General features: G+C 36.5%; 2 protein-coding genes and 1 long non-coding RNA gene across 4 annotated transcripts; all 3 read left to right on the top strand.

Moving 5' to 3' along the window:
• Nucleotides 1-1,380: 1,380 nt before the first annotated feature.
• On the top strand, nt 1,381-5,566 carry LOC311296220 (sialoadhesin-like). 2 transcript variants are annotated; one of them, XM_084417898.1, is made up of 9 exons: nt 1,381-1,443; nt 1,549-1,652; nt 3,424-3,771; nt 3,857-4,081; nt 4,194-4,520; nt 4,676-4,885; nt 4,971-5,049; nt 5,147-5,195; nt 5,288-5,566. In XM_084417898.1, the coding sequence occupies exons 1-8, from the start codon at nt 1,394-1,396 to the stop codon at nt 5,184-5,186; spliced, it is 1,383 nt and encodes a 460-aa protein (XP_084274024.1). In that variant the 5' UTR covers nt 1,381-1,393; the 3' UTR covers nt 5,187-5,195; nt 5,288-5,566. The 2 variants fall into 2 exon arrangements, with proteins under 2 accessions (XP_084274024.1, XP_084274025.1); XM_084417899.1 differs by having other exon boundaries at nt 1,400-1,447.
• A 39-nt stretch (nt 5,567-5,605) lies between these two features.
• On the top strand, nt 5,606-10,826 carry LOC311295508 (uncharacterized protein). Its single transcript, XM_084416939.1, has 11 exons — nt 5,606-5,846; nt 6,096-6,125; nt 7,105-7,200; nt 8,176-8,279; nt 8,609-8,956; nt 9,042-9,266; nt 9,379-9,705; nt 9,873-10,082; nt 10,165-10,240; nt 10,338-10,391; nt 10,484-10,826. Coding segments are annotated over exons 3-10 (1,344 nt in total). The 5' UTR covers nt 5,606-5,846; nt 6,096-6,125; nt 7,105-7,198; the 3' UTR covers nt 10,390-10,391; nt 10,484-10,826.
• A 3,107-nt stretch (nt 10,827-13,933) lies between these two features.
• LOC311294910 lies at nt 13,934-14,440 on the top strand. Its single transcript, XR_014628132.1, has 3 exons — nt 13,934-14,029; nt 14,134-14,172; nt 14,253-14,440. It is a non-coding gene; the product is annotated as an uncharacterized lncRNA (long non-coding RNA).
• The last annotated feature ends 3,496 nt before the right edge of the window (nt 14,441-17,936 follow it).

The raw sequence follows: 17,936 nt of genomic DNA, 5'->3' as shown, positions 1-17,936 counted from the left end.
CAATCTGCACTCCAGCCATGTGAACAGAGTCAAACAAACCATGCAAGTTCATCAGTATTTTTTCATTCAACGCAGAAGAAATCGATTGAGACTCATGGAACCATCAAAATCCTTCTTCAGGAACTTCAAGAAATGTTTTCACTGCAAAGGCTACGCAAGTATACATTTAATGAGGTGCTCTGAAAATAATAAGCTGATGGTTCTTTTCATAGTTCATAGTTCCATTTCCTGCTTCTGGTTTCATTCTGTCACTTACCATTTTACCCAAGTATGTGATTGTACGTATGTGTGTTTAGATTAGTTATGTTTGCGATTTAGTTAATAAAACTTGTGCACAATAAGTATTTGGTTCTGATTCTCTGCTTGCAACAAAGTTTATTTTATGATTTAGATTTTGACTACAGGCTCTTAGTAGTACTGTACAGTAAATATTTTTAATATACTGCAATGGAAGCTATGTCATAAGGATCCAGACTTTAAAGCTCTTAAATTCTCCTCTGTTGCCTAGATGAAAAGTTTCCATAGTTCTTGGGCAGAATCCAGAGTTTAACTGTAACAACAACAACTAAGATAATAATAATAATACTACTAAGTATAAACTATGGAAGCCTCTTTGTAATGAAAGTTCAGGCCCTCTGGCTTCAGCCCCACCTAGCCCTTATGTTAATCCAGCCCTGAGTACCATGTCCTGAGAGTATTACAGTTTGGAGAAGGCAAAATCTAATATATATATATATACATATATATATATTTATATATATATATTACAAAATCTAATATATATATATATATATATATATATATATATATATATATATATATATATATATATATATATATATATATATATATATACATATATATATATTTAAACGTGTCTGATTTTATTCTCTGCTGACCTTTGATATCTTGTGCTGCTAAAATATAAGACATTCTTATCAATGTTTAGCTTTTTATATTTACTGTAGTCCAGAGACAAAAATCATCATGTGACTTTCTGTCTTTCTTAATGTTAATTCATGCTGTTGGTTATTGAATGTATATATAAATGTATCTTTGTATAATTTCCCATAATCCTGAGCCTATTTCAAAAAAGGGGGATCTGATAATTGAAATTAATAAATGTGTGTGGTTCATTAAACCTGATAAACATTGACTCACAGTTAATTCAGGAATAATTATCAAATAATATTTGCCTTTAATTTATACTGTTCTGAAATATTTGTAAATATATATTTTTGTCTATTTAGATTTTTATTTAATGTTTCTAAAAAAGAGAAACATGTCATCATGTAAAATACTGACTTCCTGAATTGAGATTGACTAATCATTTTCAGAAGCGTAAGCATCTCCTTTCTTTTTTTTATTTGTGTCAGTAAGAACATGGAAGGAAATGAGAACAGCAGAGTCTACTAACATCAGAGAACAACAGCAACATTTAATGTAGGTAAATCTAATCTTAAGTGTGTTACTGTTTTCCTGATTCTGACTGTAAAGATCCTTCAAGTGTGTCTCAGTCAAACTCAGTGAATGTTTGATTTTTCTCAGGACGAGCAGCTCTGTGTGTTTCATTGAACATCTGAATGTACAGAAAGTGAAGAACATGAACTCCAGACTCTTACCTCTGATCCTGCTGCTGCTGCACAATACAGGTTTGAGAATTATTGTGTCTTATTTTCCTCTCTCATGTTTTAATTTAAATGTTTTTATATTTATATAAATACCCCCTTCAGGCTGATGAAAGACTCATCACCCTGTCGGGGGTTTATTCTGTTATCCTCCTGGGACCCAGGAATAGACTTTTGTCCACTGTAGTGGACATTATATTTTAGTGAATTTCTCTGACACCATACATGTCACATGTCACGATCTGGGTGTCCCGTAAAGAGCACATTCAGGACTTTTCAGAGATACCAATTGTTTGGAGGTTTCATCATGAAAACAACTTATCCTTGGTCTTTAAAAATGTCTGACATTAATTTAGTGATCAAATGTAGGAAATATGATAATATATTGTAATTATAATTTAAATTGTAATACTTGTAAAAAAAATTGTATTTCATAAACCAACATCTCAGGAAAATGTTATGGGGTTTAAAAAAAAAAAAAACTTTCTGTTACAGAACAGGACGTTGATTTCATACGTGTCCACTGTAGAGGACATCAGGACTTAAATTATGTTTATCAGGCATTTTGTGAGACACAACAAGTGAATATGGAAATAAATTATACATCAATATTCCTATGAAATATTAGATATTATTATTAAAATGTTGCCAATTATTAATCCAATTATCACACTTCTTTTTTCATTAAATGTTGCTCCAAGAACACACTAATGTGCAAATTAGATACAGTGTATACTTTGCATTGAATGGGAATATTAATTTATGGCCATTTTACCCACATATTGCATAAAGTAAAATGGTGTATCAATTCATTCCGTTATATCTTTCATAACATAGTTGAGAATAATCTGTATACAAATTTTATATACATTTTTAATAAAAATGTATTGGTGATTTAAAAAAAAAAAAAAAATCCCATTGTTTTTCCCTATAGCCTACTTAAAAGTGTCCACTACAGAGGACATATAATAACGTATGAATAAAATGTTATTTTTCAAAAATGTTTTTTTTTTTTTTTTACCATTTGTTTCTTATGCTCTAAACAATGTGATGACATGAAAAAAAAAAACTAAATTCAAAAAACTTTTTTTTTTTCTGGGTCTCAGGAGGATATAACAACCGGCTGGATGTACATTATTCCTCACATATTTGTATTTTTTCATGATTTTGAAATGCACTTATAAGAATAGTAATTCACATACTATATATCTGAACATAATATGACCTGCACATTTTCTATAGCACCTAAAAAAGGTATTTAACACATCTGCAGTTAGCGAGGGTGAGGTGTCATACTGTGATGAGGAAGATAAGGTTATAGTGACATTGCAAATCCTGCAGGGAGAGAGTGAGGGTGAGAGCGAAGATGGAGATGATGTATATAATAACTTGATATGATAGCTTGATGATATGGTTTGGTAATACTTGTGTTCCACAATGTTGCCTGAGAGCAACAGCTGGATATGAAATGTTACTTTTTTATTAATATGAAATTTGTAATACATTAGAAACTGGATCAATATGTTTGTTCAAGTGTCTGGTTAAAGAAATCTATGTTTTCAAATAATATATACATATATATATCTATATCATTGTTATAGTGTCCAATTTTAAGCAGGAAAAACACCACAAATAATTTTTTCCTCATTGATATCATATTGCGTACCATAGAGGGATAAATTTGAACTAAATTGATCATCATGGTTGGGTGTGTGTGAGCAGCAGAGTCTGGACTGGATCTCTCCTCTGTCTGTATGTAAACTTCATCTCAGTAATGAAATGTTTTCTTGTTCAGGCTTCGTAACATTGGACCGCATCTCTGTGTCTTGTAGTCCAGAGAATATTTGTGCAGTGAAGGGGTTTCAGGAGACACTGAGGTGCTTTTACTACAACATCAACATCAAAACTGTGTTCTGGTTCAGCCGGAAACAGAGTACAAACTGGAGAAAGAGTGATGAACCTGAAGATTTGACTTTAGACTCGGACTACTCAGGACGGGTGAAGCAGGAGTTCATAAACGACTATTCAACACTCACAATATCAGACCTGAGAGAGAGAGACTCTGGAGAATATCAGCTCATGTTCATCATGAAGGACGGAGTTAAACGTCTCAGCTCAGCCGCCGTCAATCTAACAGTCACAGGTGAAACTGAGTCTCGATTCGGGTCACTTCATCTGTTTTCATTTGTCATGTGATGAAGTTTTTCTTATTTTTTACTTTAATTCAGAGCTGCAAGTGAGAACTAATCCTGCAACTGCAGACCCGAGAGATCAGAGTATAAAACTGACCTGTGATTCTTCCTGCACCTCTGGAGTTCGGTATTACTGGATGAAGGATGGACAGTATTTCACATATACAGAGTCTCGTGACATGAATGTGTCACTCAGCACAGATGCTGGCAGATATTCCTGTTATACTGATAGTAACCTTAAACATCCCTCCTCTTCTGTGTGTGAGTGTCAAATAATACACACAATGATGGTACTATTTGTTCATCCATGTGTATATTTAAACATGTTTTAAAGTAAGTGTGAGTTTCACATGTTAATCTGTGACTCTTTCAGGTATTTCTAAGAGTGTCTGCTGGGATGTGTCTTACTCCTCTAGAAGAGTCTGTGCTTTGATGGGCTCAACAGTAGATATTTCCAGCACATACTCACATCCCTCTGGTTATACTGTAAGTAAAACATTCTGGCATTGCGGTCAGTCTGGTGACTTCAAGGATCTGCGTGAGGAGCATCAGTTCGCTGGTCGTGTGGAGTATGAGGGAAACACACTGAGAATCAAAGAGCTCAAGATGAACGACTCTGGAGAATATAAATTCAGGATCATCACTGACAGAATAGAAGGAAAACTCTCTGGATCACCTGGAGTCATTCTTACTGTTACAGGTAACTGATCATGAAGGATTTGATAACATTTTAATGAGAAGATTCACAGAAAATGTATTGCCATCAAGAATACTACCATTATAAAGTTTTTGTTTTCCATGTCAGTCAAAATCAGTGTTAAGCCCAACTTGAAATACTTCAACTCTGTTTTTCAGATACGCAGGTGATAAGCAGCCCAAACATGATATCAGAGGGACAAGAAGTGATATTAAGCTGTTCAACTAAATGCACTCTGAACAACAATCATACTTACATCTGGTACAAGAACGGACGGCAGGTAACGGATGGATTCACTAAAGCCAACAAGCTGTACCTGGACTCAGTCAGCAATGAAGAGCTTCAAGAGTATTCCTGTGCTGTAGAAGGTGACACATCTCTCATGATACATGTGCTTTAGTCTGAAATGATTGTTTCTCTGATAGTCATGATTCACTTCTTTGTGTTGTGAAGATCCAGTGGACAGCCATTATACAGTCATTCTGCTGGTGTTTTTACCTCAGTTTCTCATAATAGCGGCTCTGTGGATGTGGTGAGTAAAACATCCAGTGAAATTCACAATTGCATGATGAACAGTGAATACAATTAGAAGAATTCAGATTATAAAAATGTGAATTATGATTCAATAGGTTTTTCATCAGAATGCATCAAATCTCAAAGCCAAACTGAAAATAAAAGGTGAGAAATGATGTATATAGAGAATCTGCCATAAGACATGCAATGATAAACACAGTAAATGTATTTAATATCTTTCTATTTGTCTGTCTCAGAATCTGATGCTCCACATCTGTTCATCTGCTGTCTGTCCATCAGATCTGGTGGAGTGATGATGTCATTGTGTTCTTCCATTGTGAGATCATCACCTAGCAACAGTCAGAACTATCATCAGTGATACAGTGATGTCATATACAGTGACTTATCAATGACTGCACATCTTCATAATCAAACAAAACAATAGTACAGGTTTTAATCATCCATTTCTTTCCTCCTTTTTCTAAATGTAAGAAGTTTTCAATAAAAAAAATCTATACATTTTTATTGATACATCCTAATGATGGGGCATAGCGTTTGTGTTCTCTTTATCTTTATCTTATGATTACTTTATTCTTGTATTAGTGTGCACTTTCATTTTATACTTCAATAGAAGAACTGTAACCACAGTAATGATGCCTGTTATTGTGGGAAATAATTGAACAAGTAGTCAAAAGCTGGTGATGAGGATTAAGAACAATGCAGCTCATAGACTTCAGTGCCTCCATGATCAACTTTGCTTAACTGTGAAGACATTGCCACCTTCTGGTCGAGTTAATTTGGCCTATAAAGTCATAGGTTTGTGAGCCATTTTTAATGTTTCCATAAAACTCTGCAGGGCTTTAGTGCATCGAAACATTTACTGTATAAGTATCATGAATAGGCTACCATGTTCTTAGAGTTTGGAGACACCAACATCGAGTGAACTGCTTTTATGTGCTATATGTTTAAGTTCTTCAGAACTTGTCTGTCATTCTCATCTTGTGTCTGGGGTCTATCAACTGTCTGATATCCAACATTCTTCAAAATATCTTCTTTTGTGTTTAGAAACTCATACAGGTTTGGAACAACATGAAGGTGAGTAAATGATGACAAAATCCTTTAAATTTGTATCTCTGTTTACCTTTGAGTTTTTCTGCTGCCGAGATGTAAGACATTCTTATCGAACTTTAGCTTTTTTATATTTACTGTCAGAGAAAGACATCATACCGTAACATTCTGTCTTGTGATGCAGGGAGGAGATCCAGTCACATGATTAAGTCAAATTTAATTTCTTAGCAGCAGACTAAGATAACATTCATTTAACACTTTATTCTGAGACATTCGAGCATTTGTGTTCTGTCTATTGGAAACTTACAGACTTTTGCCCTCATCTAAACAGCAAGTACAAAACTCAACCTTAGTCAATCAGCTATATTTGAGGCATAAAGATTAATAAAAGAAAAGTATTAAACATACATTTCAAATTATAATAATGGTAAACCCATCAAAATGATAGTAATGAGAAACACAACAACATGATTTGTTAAAATATGCCTGATTACATTTGATTAAATGACACTTAAGATCTATAATGATTAATTGATACAACATAAGAAATACATCTTTTTTTTTTTTTTTTTTTTTTTTTTTTTTATTCATCACTAAGATTCAAGCTGTTGGTTACTGAATGCAGCATAAATGTTTCTCTGTATGATTTCCCATAATCCTGTGCCTATAAAAAAGAAAGAAAATGGCATCTGACTATGCATTTGAAATTTTTATAAATGTGTGTTTCCTTAAACTTAAGATTCACAAAGTTATTTCAGGAGAAATAATTAAATAATATTTGCCTATAATTTATGCGGTTCTGTAATATTTATAAATATTTTTTATTTTGTCTATTTAGATTTTTATTTAATATTACTTAAAAATAGAAAATAATAAAACTCAAGGTTTAATTAATTTAAACCGATTAATGCAATGTATTATAAGGGCTAATACTGACTTCCTGAGCTGAGTTTGATAGTAAACATTTACTGAAGTGTAAGCATCTCCTTTTTTGTGTGTCAGTAAGAAAAGGGAAGGAAATAAGATCATCAGAGTCTGCACAGCTTCTAAAACAGACAGTAGAAACTACAACTAACATCAGAGAACAACAGCAACATTTAATGTAGGTAAATCTAATCTTTAATTGCATTTAAATAGTACATTAAATGTAATTTTGGTAACACTTTACAATACGGGTGCACTAATCTGCATTAATTAATGCTTAACTATGCACAGATAATCTTGTGTTAATGTATGACTTATGAAGAACTAAACCATTAAATAATGATTATTGCATCAGTAACTAATAAAGATTCTAAATGATTAATAGATTAAGTAATATATGAATTGCTATTAATTAAATGTGTCATAATGTATTAATTCCTTAATAACTTATTTTATTAACTAAAAGTGTAAATGAATGTGTTAATTACCACAGTTGGTCAAGGCAATGTACTTCAACTTCCAGCTGTCTGCTTTAATTAATCATTAATTAATGATATGCAAATGTATCATAATGTTATGACTTTACTTGTTGAGGCACATGACTATTAAGTAATATGCCATTTTGGTGCCATGTAAACCCATAAATTGCATATTACTTAACAAATTAGTTAATAGTCATGTGCCTCAACAAGTAAAGTCATGACATAATGATACATTTGCATATCATTAATTAATGATTAATTAAAGCAGACAGCTGGAAGTTGAAGTACATTGCTTTGACCAACTGTGGTAATTAACACATTCATTTACACTTTTAGTTAATAAAATAAGTTATTAAGGAATTAATACATTATGACACATTTAATTAATAACAATTCATTTATTACTTAATCTATTAATCATTTAGAATCTTTATTAGTTGCTGATGCAGTAATCATTAATTAATGGTTTAGTTCTTCATGAGTCATACATTAACACATGATTATCTGTGCATTAGTTAAGCATGAATTAATGCAGATTAGTGCACCCGTATTGTAAAGTGTTACCGTAATTTTAAGCATGACTTTCTGAAGTGTGTTACTGTATTCATGATTCTGACTGTAAAGTCAAACTCAATCAAACTCAGTGAGTGTGTTTTTTTTTTTTTTCTCAGGACGAGCAGCTCTGTGTGTTTCATTGAACATCTGAATGTACAGAAAGTGAAGAACATGAACTCCAGACTCTTACCTCTGATCCTGCTGCTGCTGCACAATACAGGTTTGAGAATTATTGTCTTATTTTCCTCTCTCATGTTTTAATGTGGCTCTAATTATCTTTCACATGTTCCAAAAGTGATTGTTTTGATTTTAACTTAATGTCCAGTAGGTCTGAATGTTGGTATAGTTTAACTTTCCTCACTGTTCTCCAATGTCAGTGTATTTAAAAAAAATACTTTTTTGACAATATTTAAATTTGAACTAAATTGATCATCATCATCATCATGGTTGGGTGTGTGTGAGCAGCAGAGTCTGGATTGTAAAAACTGAGGATCTCTCCTCTGTCTGTATGTAAACTTCATCTCAGTAATGAAATGTTTTCTTGTTCAGGCTTCGTAACATTGGACCGCCTCTCTGTGTCCTGTAGTAAAGAGAATATTTGTGCAGTGAGGGGGTTTCAGGAGACACTGAGGTGCTTTTACTACAACATCAACATCACAATTGTGTTCTGGTTCAGCCGGAAACAGAGTTCAAACTGGAGAAAGAGTGATGAACCTGAAGATTTGACTTTAGACTCGGACTACTCAGGACGGGTGAAGCAGGAGTTCATAAACGACTATTCAACACTCACAATATCAGACCTGAGAGAGAGAGACTCTGGAGAATATCAGCTCATGTTCATCATGAAGGACGGAGTTAAACGTCTCAGCTCAGCCGCCGTCAATCTAACAGTCACAGGTGAAACTGAGACTAGATTCTGGTCACTTCATCTGTTTTCATTTGTCATGTGATGAAGTTTTTCTTATTTTACACTCTAATTCAGAGCTGCAGCTGAGAATGAATCCTGCAACTACAGACTCGAGAGATCAGAGAGTAAAACTGACCTGTGATTCTTCCTGCACCTCTGGAGATCGGTATTACTGGATGAAGGATGGACAGTATTTCACATATAGAGAGTCTCGCGACATGCTTGTGTCACTCAGCACAGATGCTGTCAGATATTCCTGTTCTATTGATAGTAACCGTAAACATCGCTCCTCTTCTGTGTGTGAGTGTCAAATAATACACACAATGATGGTACTGTTTATTCATCCATGTGTATATTTAAACATGTTTTAAAGTAAGTGTGAGTTTCACATGTTAATCTGTGTCTCTTTCAGGTATTTCTAAGAGTGTCTGCTGGGATGTGTCTTACTCCTCTAGAAGAGTCTGTGCTTTGATGGGCTCAACAGTAGATATTTCCAGCACATACTCACATCCCTCTGGTTATACTGTAAATAAAACATTCTGGCATTACGGTCAGCCTGGTGACTTCAAGGATCTGCGTGAGGAGCATCAGTTCGCTGGTCATGTGGAGTATGAGGGAAACACACTGAGAATCAAAGAGCTCAAGATGAACGACTCTGGAGAATATAAATTCAGGATCATCACCGACAGGACAGAAGGAAAACTCTCTGGATCACCTGGAGTCATTCTTACTGTTACAGGTAACTGATCATGATGGATTTAATAACATTAATGCCACTAATTGTGGCAAGCTTTTCACAAGCCAAAACTATTGTAAAAAAAAATATATATATATATATATACTTGAGTTTTTGTTGTTGTAATGATAGGCCCTAACATTTCATCTTACTTCAACTCTGTTTTTCAGATACGCAGGTGATAAGCAGCCCAAACATGATATCAGAGGGACAAGAAGTGATATTAAGCTGTTCAACTAAATGCACTCTGAACAACAATCATACTTACATCTGGTACAAGAACGGACGGCAGGTAACAGATGGATTCACTAAAGCCAACAAGCTGTACCTGGACTCAGTCAGCAATGAAGAGCTTCAAGAGTATTCCTGTGCTGTAGAAGGTGACACATCTCTCATGATACATGTGCTTTAGTCTGAAATGATTGTTTCTCTGATAGTCATGATTCACTTCTTTGTGTTTAGAAGTGGACAGCCAGTATACAGTCATTCTGCTGGTGTTTTTACCTCAGTTTCTCATAATAGCGGCTCTGTGGATGTGGTGAGTAAAACATCCAGTGAAATTCATAATTGCATGATGTACAGTGAATACAATTAAATTAATTCAGATTATAAGATTGTGAATTATGATTCAACAGGTTTTTCATCAGAATGCATCTAATCTCAAAATCAAATGGAAGACAAAAGTGAAGGTGAGAAATGATGTATATAGAGAATCTGCTTTAAGACATGCAACGATAAACATTGTAAATGTATTTAATGTCTTTCTATTTGTCTGTCTCAGAATCTGATGCTCCACATCTGTTCATCTGCTGTCTGTCCATCAGAGCTGGTGGAGTGATGATGTCATTGTGTTCTTCCATTGTGAGATCATCACCTAGCAACAGTCAGAACTATCAACAGTGATACAGTGATGTCATATACAGTAACCTATCAATGACTGAGCAGTCTTCATAATCAAATAAAGCTAAAATGATATGAAACTTTTAGCTTTTTTTTTTCTCCCTCCTTATGCTTAATGTAAGAAGTGCCTTCAATAAACAAAATTATTTTATTCTATAACGACCATATACAGTGTTGGGGAAAGTTAAAAGTACTGCATTACAATATTGAATTACTCCCTGAAAAAGTTACTATTTGCATTACTGTAAGGTAGTCAGCTGAAGGCAAGTTTGTAGAGAACCCATGTGCAGTTAATAAAATAAAATAAATGAAAACAGAAATGTGATGTTAGTAGTACTTACCCTGCAGCATGTGTCAAAATGATTAATGACTTTGACCTTTGACCTTTTGACAGGTTGAACTTCCGGTGACCTTTATGATTGATGGTTGAACTTCCTGGTATGAGGTCATGGGATTAACCTATTGACCCCTCCCACGCATCGATCATGTTGTATGACAGCTCGTTAATCCTTTTTAAACCTGACTGGTCCTAAATCATAGTTTTGATGGATAGTTTGACGGATAGTTTTGACGGATTCAAACAGCCGGTATATAGTTATGCGTGTGTGTCACAGACAACAAGCTTTGTGTCATGTGTGTGCGTGTGGTTATATGGTGTGTGATTTTGACGGGTTTCAAGCAACCGGTGTCATGTTCTATGTGTGATTTTTGACAGCTGTCTGAACTTTGTCCCAGTTATGTGTGGTTATATGGTGTGTGTCACAGGCACCCCCGGCTTCACACTCCCTCCCACCCTCCGCAGTGAAAGTGAGAAGTGTATGTCACACAAAAACTTCACATCCTTTAAAAGTATAATATAAATATCTTATTGATCTAATTGTTTTAGATGAATAAATAAAATCGTCTTACCTTATTTTAGAGAGAACCTACAGCTTATGAAACGGGCTCACAGCTCCATCTGTTGGACTCTCTCTGAATCAGCGATCAGAATGAGACATGGTCAATGTTTTGTTAGGGCTAAAATGATTTAAAATTAGTAATAATGGTTTAAAAGTTGTAATAGTGTTTTTTAAATTTAATACATCATTAAAAGAGGTAAAAAACAAAACAAAAAAACACTGTTTTCCTGAATGTCTCAACCAGCGCACTCAAGAGAGGGGCGCGTGCGTCTCTGTGACTATGCGCGCGCGTGCCTGCATGCGCGCCCCCTCACCGTCTAGCTCTGACCCCCTCCTGAATGTCTCAACCAAAGCACACAAGAGCGGGGCGCATCTGTCTCTGTCTGACATCCCCTCAGTACAGTGAAACTGAGATTAAACAATGTTACACAAATAATATACAATAATATCTTACAAAAAATCTACTGAAACCATTTAATTTAGTTTTAGATAAAAATCATATTACATAAAACATTAAGTTCTTTATAAGTATATAAAATAATTATCATGCTAAAGTTGAAAAAACATTCTGTTTTTAAAAGGTTATAAATGAAATGGCTATAAAAAAATATCTTGCTAAAGTTGAAAAACATTTTGTTCTTTTTAAGAGTATATCTACTGAAACCAATGGTTTCAGATAAAATTCACCCAACATTTTTTAAGATAGCTGAAGCGTTTTTCTCACCACCTTTCTGACCTGCTCCAAGAACCAGGCTGCGGCTTTATCAGGGCTTCTTTGTTCGTGAAAACAGTTGTCAGTAAAATTAGCGCACCACCGTCCGAATCTATGTCAAATCATAATCTCTTTAAAATATACTGCTAATGAAGCCATCGTATCTCATGCCGGAGATGTCAAAACTGTCAAAAAGCATGCTACTCCTGGCATAACAAATGGCGGTTGTGTGTGCGGAATACAGCACCCAAATTTGATTAATGAGACAGGGTCATGAACTCGCTCTGATTCCATGAATTTGGACCGTTCCATTCGTGGAACTTTGGCTCCATCTAGCGGCAACTCTGCTTTATCCATAGGCCCAACCTGCCAAGCAGTGTATATTAATTAGGATGTAAAGGACTTGAAAAAACTTTTCTGGAATATCCTCCCATCTCTACACATCTCTCCGAGACAATGAGTGAGTATTTTCTCATTTTTTTTGCTAAGCTGTTTTAAATCCTGTTTCAAGTATAATCCATTAATGTTTAAACATTGATTATAGTTTTCATCTGTTGATTCATATATGCTATGGTGTAACTGACGCTGTTTTAAACCGTATTACAATTCACCATTGATTTAAAACATGCATTATGCTATTGGTATTTTATCTGCTGATAGAGCTATTGTAACTACTATATTCATTCATCACCAATTATGAGTATACTATGTTGTTTTATCTGTTTTAAACCCTATTACAATTATAATTCATTAGTGTAATAAAACATGCGTTGTTATGTTATCTGCTGTTAGTGATTTTTGATCTACTATATTCATAAAGTATGCAATGGTGTTTTATTTTATCTGCTTATAGAGATTTTTTAACTACTATTAATTGATCAAATTATGATCATGCTGTTTTAAACCATATTTCAATTATAAGTCATTATCATTTTAAAAACATGCATCAATGCCGTTGTTATTTTATCACAAATTATGATTATGCCACGATATTTTATTTGCCTTAATATCAGCGCATCTATTGCGCAATCAGCGCGAATGTTTTTGTAAAAAAAAAGACTTTTATTTTGAAAACACTTGACTTCCCCTCGGCTTTTATTTTGAAAAGATGACGACATCCTGTTGACATTTGGCATAGCTTTTAGCTGCTAACAATGCTACAATTCAGTTTGCTATGTATATGTTTTCAGAAAAACAATTCTGGTCGCATTAAATCGGCGTTTTGCCACCGCGTTATCCGTTTGTCATGTATTAACACGACATTGCGACTGTAAGCGTGCCCGATGAGCAATTCATGGGTTCTAGCTTAGCACCGTATGTCAGATGCTAACCGCTCTTAAATCTGATCGATATCCTCTATCAATCTTTTTCCCCAACGCATCTGGTTCACAAGTCAGAACGATTTGTTTTGATATAATTTGGTAGAATATTTTAAAATATAAAAGCTTGTTTCAGTCACTTTCTTAAACACATCATGTTATGGATACACGAGCCAACTAGCTCTCCCTAGCCACCTGTTGCCCCGGAGTTAAAACTACAGCCTGTTATATTGAAACGACCCCCTCTGCTGGGTCTGGGTGATATGACAGCCTGTTATATTGAAACGGGCCCCTCTGCTGGGTCTGGGTGATATGACAGCCTGTTATATTGAAACTACGCCATCTGGTGGATTTTAACGATATAACATCATGATTTTTTTCTGTCTTTGTGTGCGTGTGTCTGTGTGGACTCCATTAAACAAGCATAACAGGTTTTTATTTTTTATCACAGGTTCAAATATTGAACAGAGCACCTTTGATGCTATTAATATGTGTAAGTACGTATTTGCCATTCTTTTTTATAAAAATTTAAATGAACGTATTTTTTTTAATTAGTCTTTTATAGATTAAATTGAAAGTATTTTAATTTTTTAATTCACAGTGGCCGATCGGGTGATTGATCCAGACAGCGCAGCCGATGGTAAAACAAGATCAATCTATCCATCGCTCTAATGTTTAGATTTCTTTCATGCTTATGAGAAATCACTTTTTATTTTTTAGATTTCATACAATTTATCACACAACCCGGATTCCCGTCAGTGATCGATCTCACACAAGATGGGGATGAAGATCCCACCGTCAAAGTAAACGCCTCCCCTAACCCCGCCCCGACGCCTGTTGACAATCAAATAGTTCCTGGATCCAACGACGACGAACCACTTCCTGGACCCAGCGACGAACCAGCAAGAAAGAAGACTAGAAAAACGGATCGTCCTACCTCACCGGTCAGTCCTGGACCAAGCGGCGAACCACCAAGAAAGACTTATCGTTTTACAGCGGCGATCAGTCCTGAAAGCCCTCCAGAGAGCCCTCCAGACAGGAAAACTGTTTGTCTGACGTCACCAAACATCCCCCCGACCAGTCCTGAGACCGGGCTGTTTCATGGTAAGACTATCTACATTATTTGCATTTTAACTCCGATGGAGTCATGCCATTAAGATTTTTTTTTTTTTTTTTTTACACGCAACAGAATCCAGTAGTAGCCATCAGGATGACGTGACTACCTGGGATACGCCTCAACTCAATGCTTGGGAACAAAGTTCTTGGACGAGCGAGCGTGGCGAGGTGTCAACCACCAACGCGGGTCAAACACCATATCCTTTTCACTCACCGTCGTCGGAAGAAGTAGAAGTGGAAGAAGTGCCGGCGACGCCTCAGTCGGCTGATGAACCATTCGATGATACGTCTCTGATGCATAGGCTCATTAATTCGATAGAGGCATTAGGCCAAGAGTTTCGCGAGGCACAGGTTGACATAAACAACAAATTGATTGCATTGCACAGTGAGTCTCGTGACAGACAAATCGAAACCCATAGCAGATTAGACGCCCTGCGCGGTGAGCTCCGTGCCTATCACCTCGAGACACGCAGCCGATTCGATGTGCAGGATCGCTTTATTCAGGATCTGGCCAATGAAATATTCCGTCGCGTCAATGCTATGAGATCAACGATTGACCAGCAGTTTGATAGAAATGATCGCATGACGAGCCAATACCAACGGGAATTGGTGCTCATTATTCATCACCTTATTCTCACCATCATAGATGAGATGACAGAGTAAATTCAATATAGATGTATTCCCAGTAATACTTATATTGCACGTTTTGTAATATTCCATTTATACTTTGTTTACATATAATCTGATATTTCAAGTAATTCTTATATTGCACGTTTGCTATGATTTTTTACACTCTATGATTTTTTATACTCTGATATTGTAATATTCCATTTATACTTTGTTTACATATAATCTGTGATATTGTAATATGTCATGTATGCTTTTTGTAACAAGTCATTTATGCTTTTTACTCAGTGATTTTGTAACAAGTCATTTATGCTTTTTTACTCAGTGATTTTGTAACAAGTCATTTATGCAAGCTTTTACATATAATCTATGATTTTGTAATAGTGTTTTGGTCTGAAATCTAAAAATGGATGGATCAGACGACACAGAACTGTCACCGGACGAGATTGAAATGCTAAGTATACTGCCCGATTCTTTAGAACAGTATTTGTTTAATCTAGAATCCTCTACTATTTTGGATCTTTTTGAACTAGCCGTAAATCCAAATATGAATTTGTTTGATCCTCTGCTAAGCGTAGACAACGACCCCGTTGTACAATATGGCTGTGTTTTAAACAGCCCACCAGCAGCAGCATGTACCGACGCTGATCCTGACAACACGGAGCACCCTCCCCGTAATGATACTTCGCAACCGCCCGCATCAGGTAATGTCGACCCTACTACACAGACTCGATTAAGCCGTACAGACATTGACAGGTTGATTCGCGAGGGTGGGGACGTTAACGGATATCATGTTTTACCACGACCTCGTTTCAATAGCGTGACGTTGAGAAGGACTACGAATCTGAGAGAGATTAACTCTACAGATTTGGCCTCCTATCATACCCGCCTACACGACATGTTCATTGGAATTGTGAATTTTGCTAGGGAATTCGACCACAATCCCGTGATAAATATGACTGTTTCAGCCGCCAGCCTCCAAACCCCCGTCAGTGGGATTTTAACCCCCGGTAATAATTACGACATGAATGGGTTTATGGATCAAATTGAAAGAGTTTTACAGAGCAACGACCGGTTACTATCCGACACAGCGGTCGAATTTGAAGCTTCCCTAGCCATGAACAGACAAGGCGGGGGTAGGCCTCGTCGGAAACTCACGGACCTGGCTATTGATCAGGTGATCAAAAGAAAAAAGACGAGTTTATTTTGCCCCACCAATATTTCAAATAATTTGTGCTTCTCCATCTGTCTAGCCAGATTTCTTAACCCCCAACACCCCGAGAGCGAGTTAGAAAAACTGGCTACAGCCATCCAAAACAGCGCCGGCTTCTCAATCCAAGACCGAATCGGTCTCGGCGACATAGCCTCGTTTGAACGAGCGCTGGACATTAAAATCGTCGTATTTCACAGATCTAACGCCATGGTCTTGGAAACGTACAAAAATTCTGACGAACCTCACCCAAAAACGGTCTTCCTGTATCTTCACGACGAGCATTACTACATGATACTGAATTTAAAGGCATTCATCGGTTCGTCATACGTGTGTCCATTTTGCTACAAATCTTACACCAACCCCAGAGACCATCGATGTAAGCACGCCTGCAACATCTGTTTTGATGCGGAATGTTACAGGTTCCCTATAAGAATCATTCATTGCCCCGATTGCCTGCGGTACTGTAAATCGGCTTATTGTTTCGACATGCATAAAAAAAACACACCTCCCGGTCAGGAACACCCCTACTGTGATATTATTAAATACTGCAAACTATGTAACAGACGTTACACCGTTAAACCGGGTGACAAGAAAACCAAACACACGTGCGCCCCGGACAAATGCGTGCATTGTCGCGAGCGTCTGACCGGGGAGGGGGAGCATCAATGCTTCATACAACCTCTAGAGCCTAAGGAGCCGTGTGAGAAATACATCTTCTACGATTTCGAAACGCGTTACGAAAATGGTCGGCACGTGGCTAATTTTGTTTGCGCCATCACATTCAAAGGGAAGAAATTTACGGCCTACGGTAGCGATTGCATCGCTAAGCTAATCAACCATTTCAGACAACCCCGATATACAGGCTACTGCTTCATCGCTCATTACGCCTCCAGATTCGACGCCTTTCTAATCCTCGAGTATTTTTGCAAAGCCGGGATCGCGATCGAGGTCATAATGCAAGGGTGCAAACTATTACTGATGTACGATGATGCATTTGCCCAACGATATATCGATAGCTACTCATTTTTCCCATTCGCTCTCGCCAAAATGCCCACGGCGTTAGACTACTTTCCCCATCTTTTCAACAGGGTGGGAAATGAGAACTATGTCGGACCATACCCCGACAAAAAGTTCTACAACTACGAGAACATGTCGGATAAAGACCGAGAAAAGTTTGATGTGTGGTACAGCACGACGAAGGGCAAGTTCTTACCTCAAACGATTCTGGTGAGCGACCCCGAAGATTTCACCAGAATTGTTTTTGGCAATACCGACACGTTGGCCTATTTCTCATTCATCTCAGATGACGTCGCTCTCGTCCAGCATAAACCCGACAAAGACGATGTTTGCAAAGCCCGTGACGTGAATGTTTTTCTAGGCGCTTTCACTACAGCGCACGCCCGACTGGAATTGTACGAATTGATGGACAGACTAGGTGACCGTCTGCT

The sequence above is a fragment of the Rutilus rutilus genome, assembly GCF_951802725.1.
Source record: "Rutilus rutilus genome assembly, chromosome: 8".
Taxonomy (NCBI): Eukaryota; Metazoa; Chordata; class Actinopteri; order Cypriniformes; family Leuciscidae; genus Rutilus; species Rutilus rutilus.
This window is presented reverse-complemented; position numbering and strand designations above follow the sequence as displayed.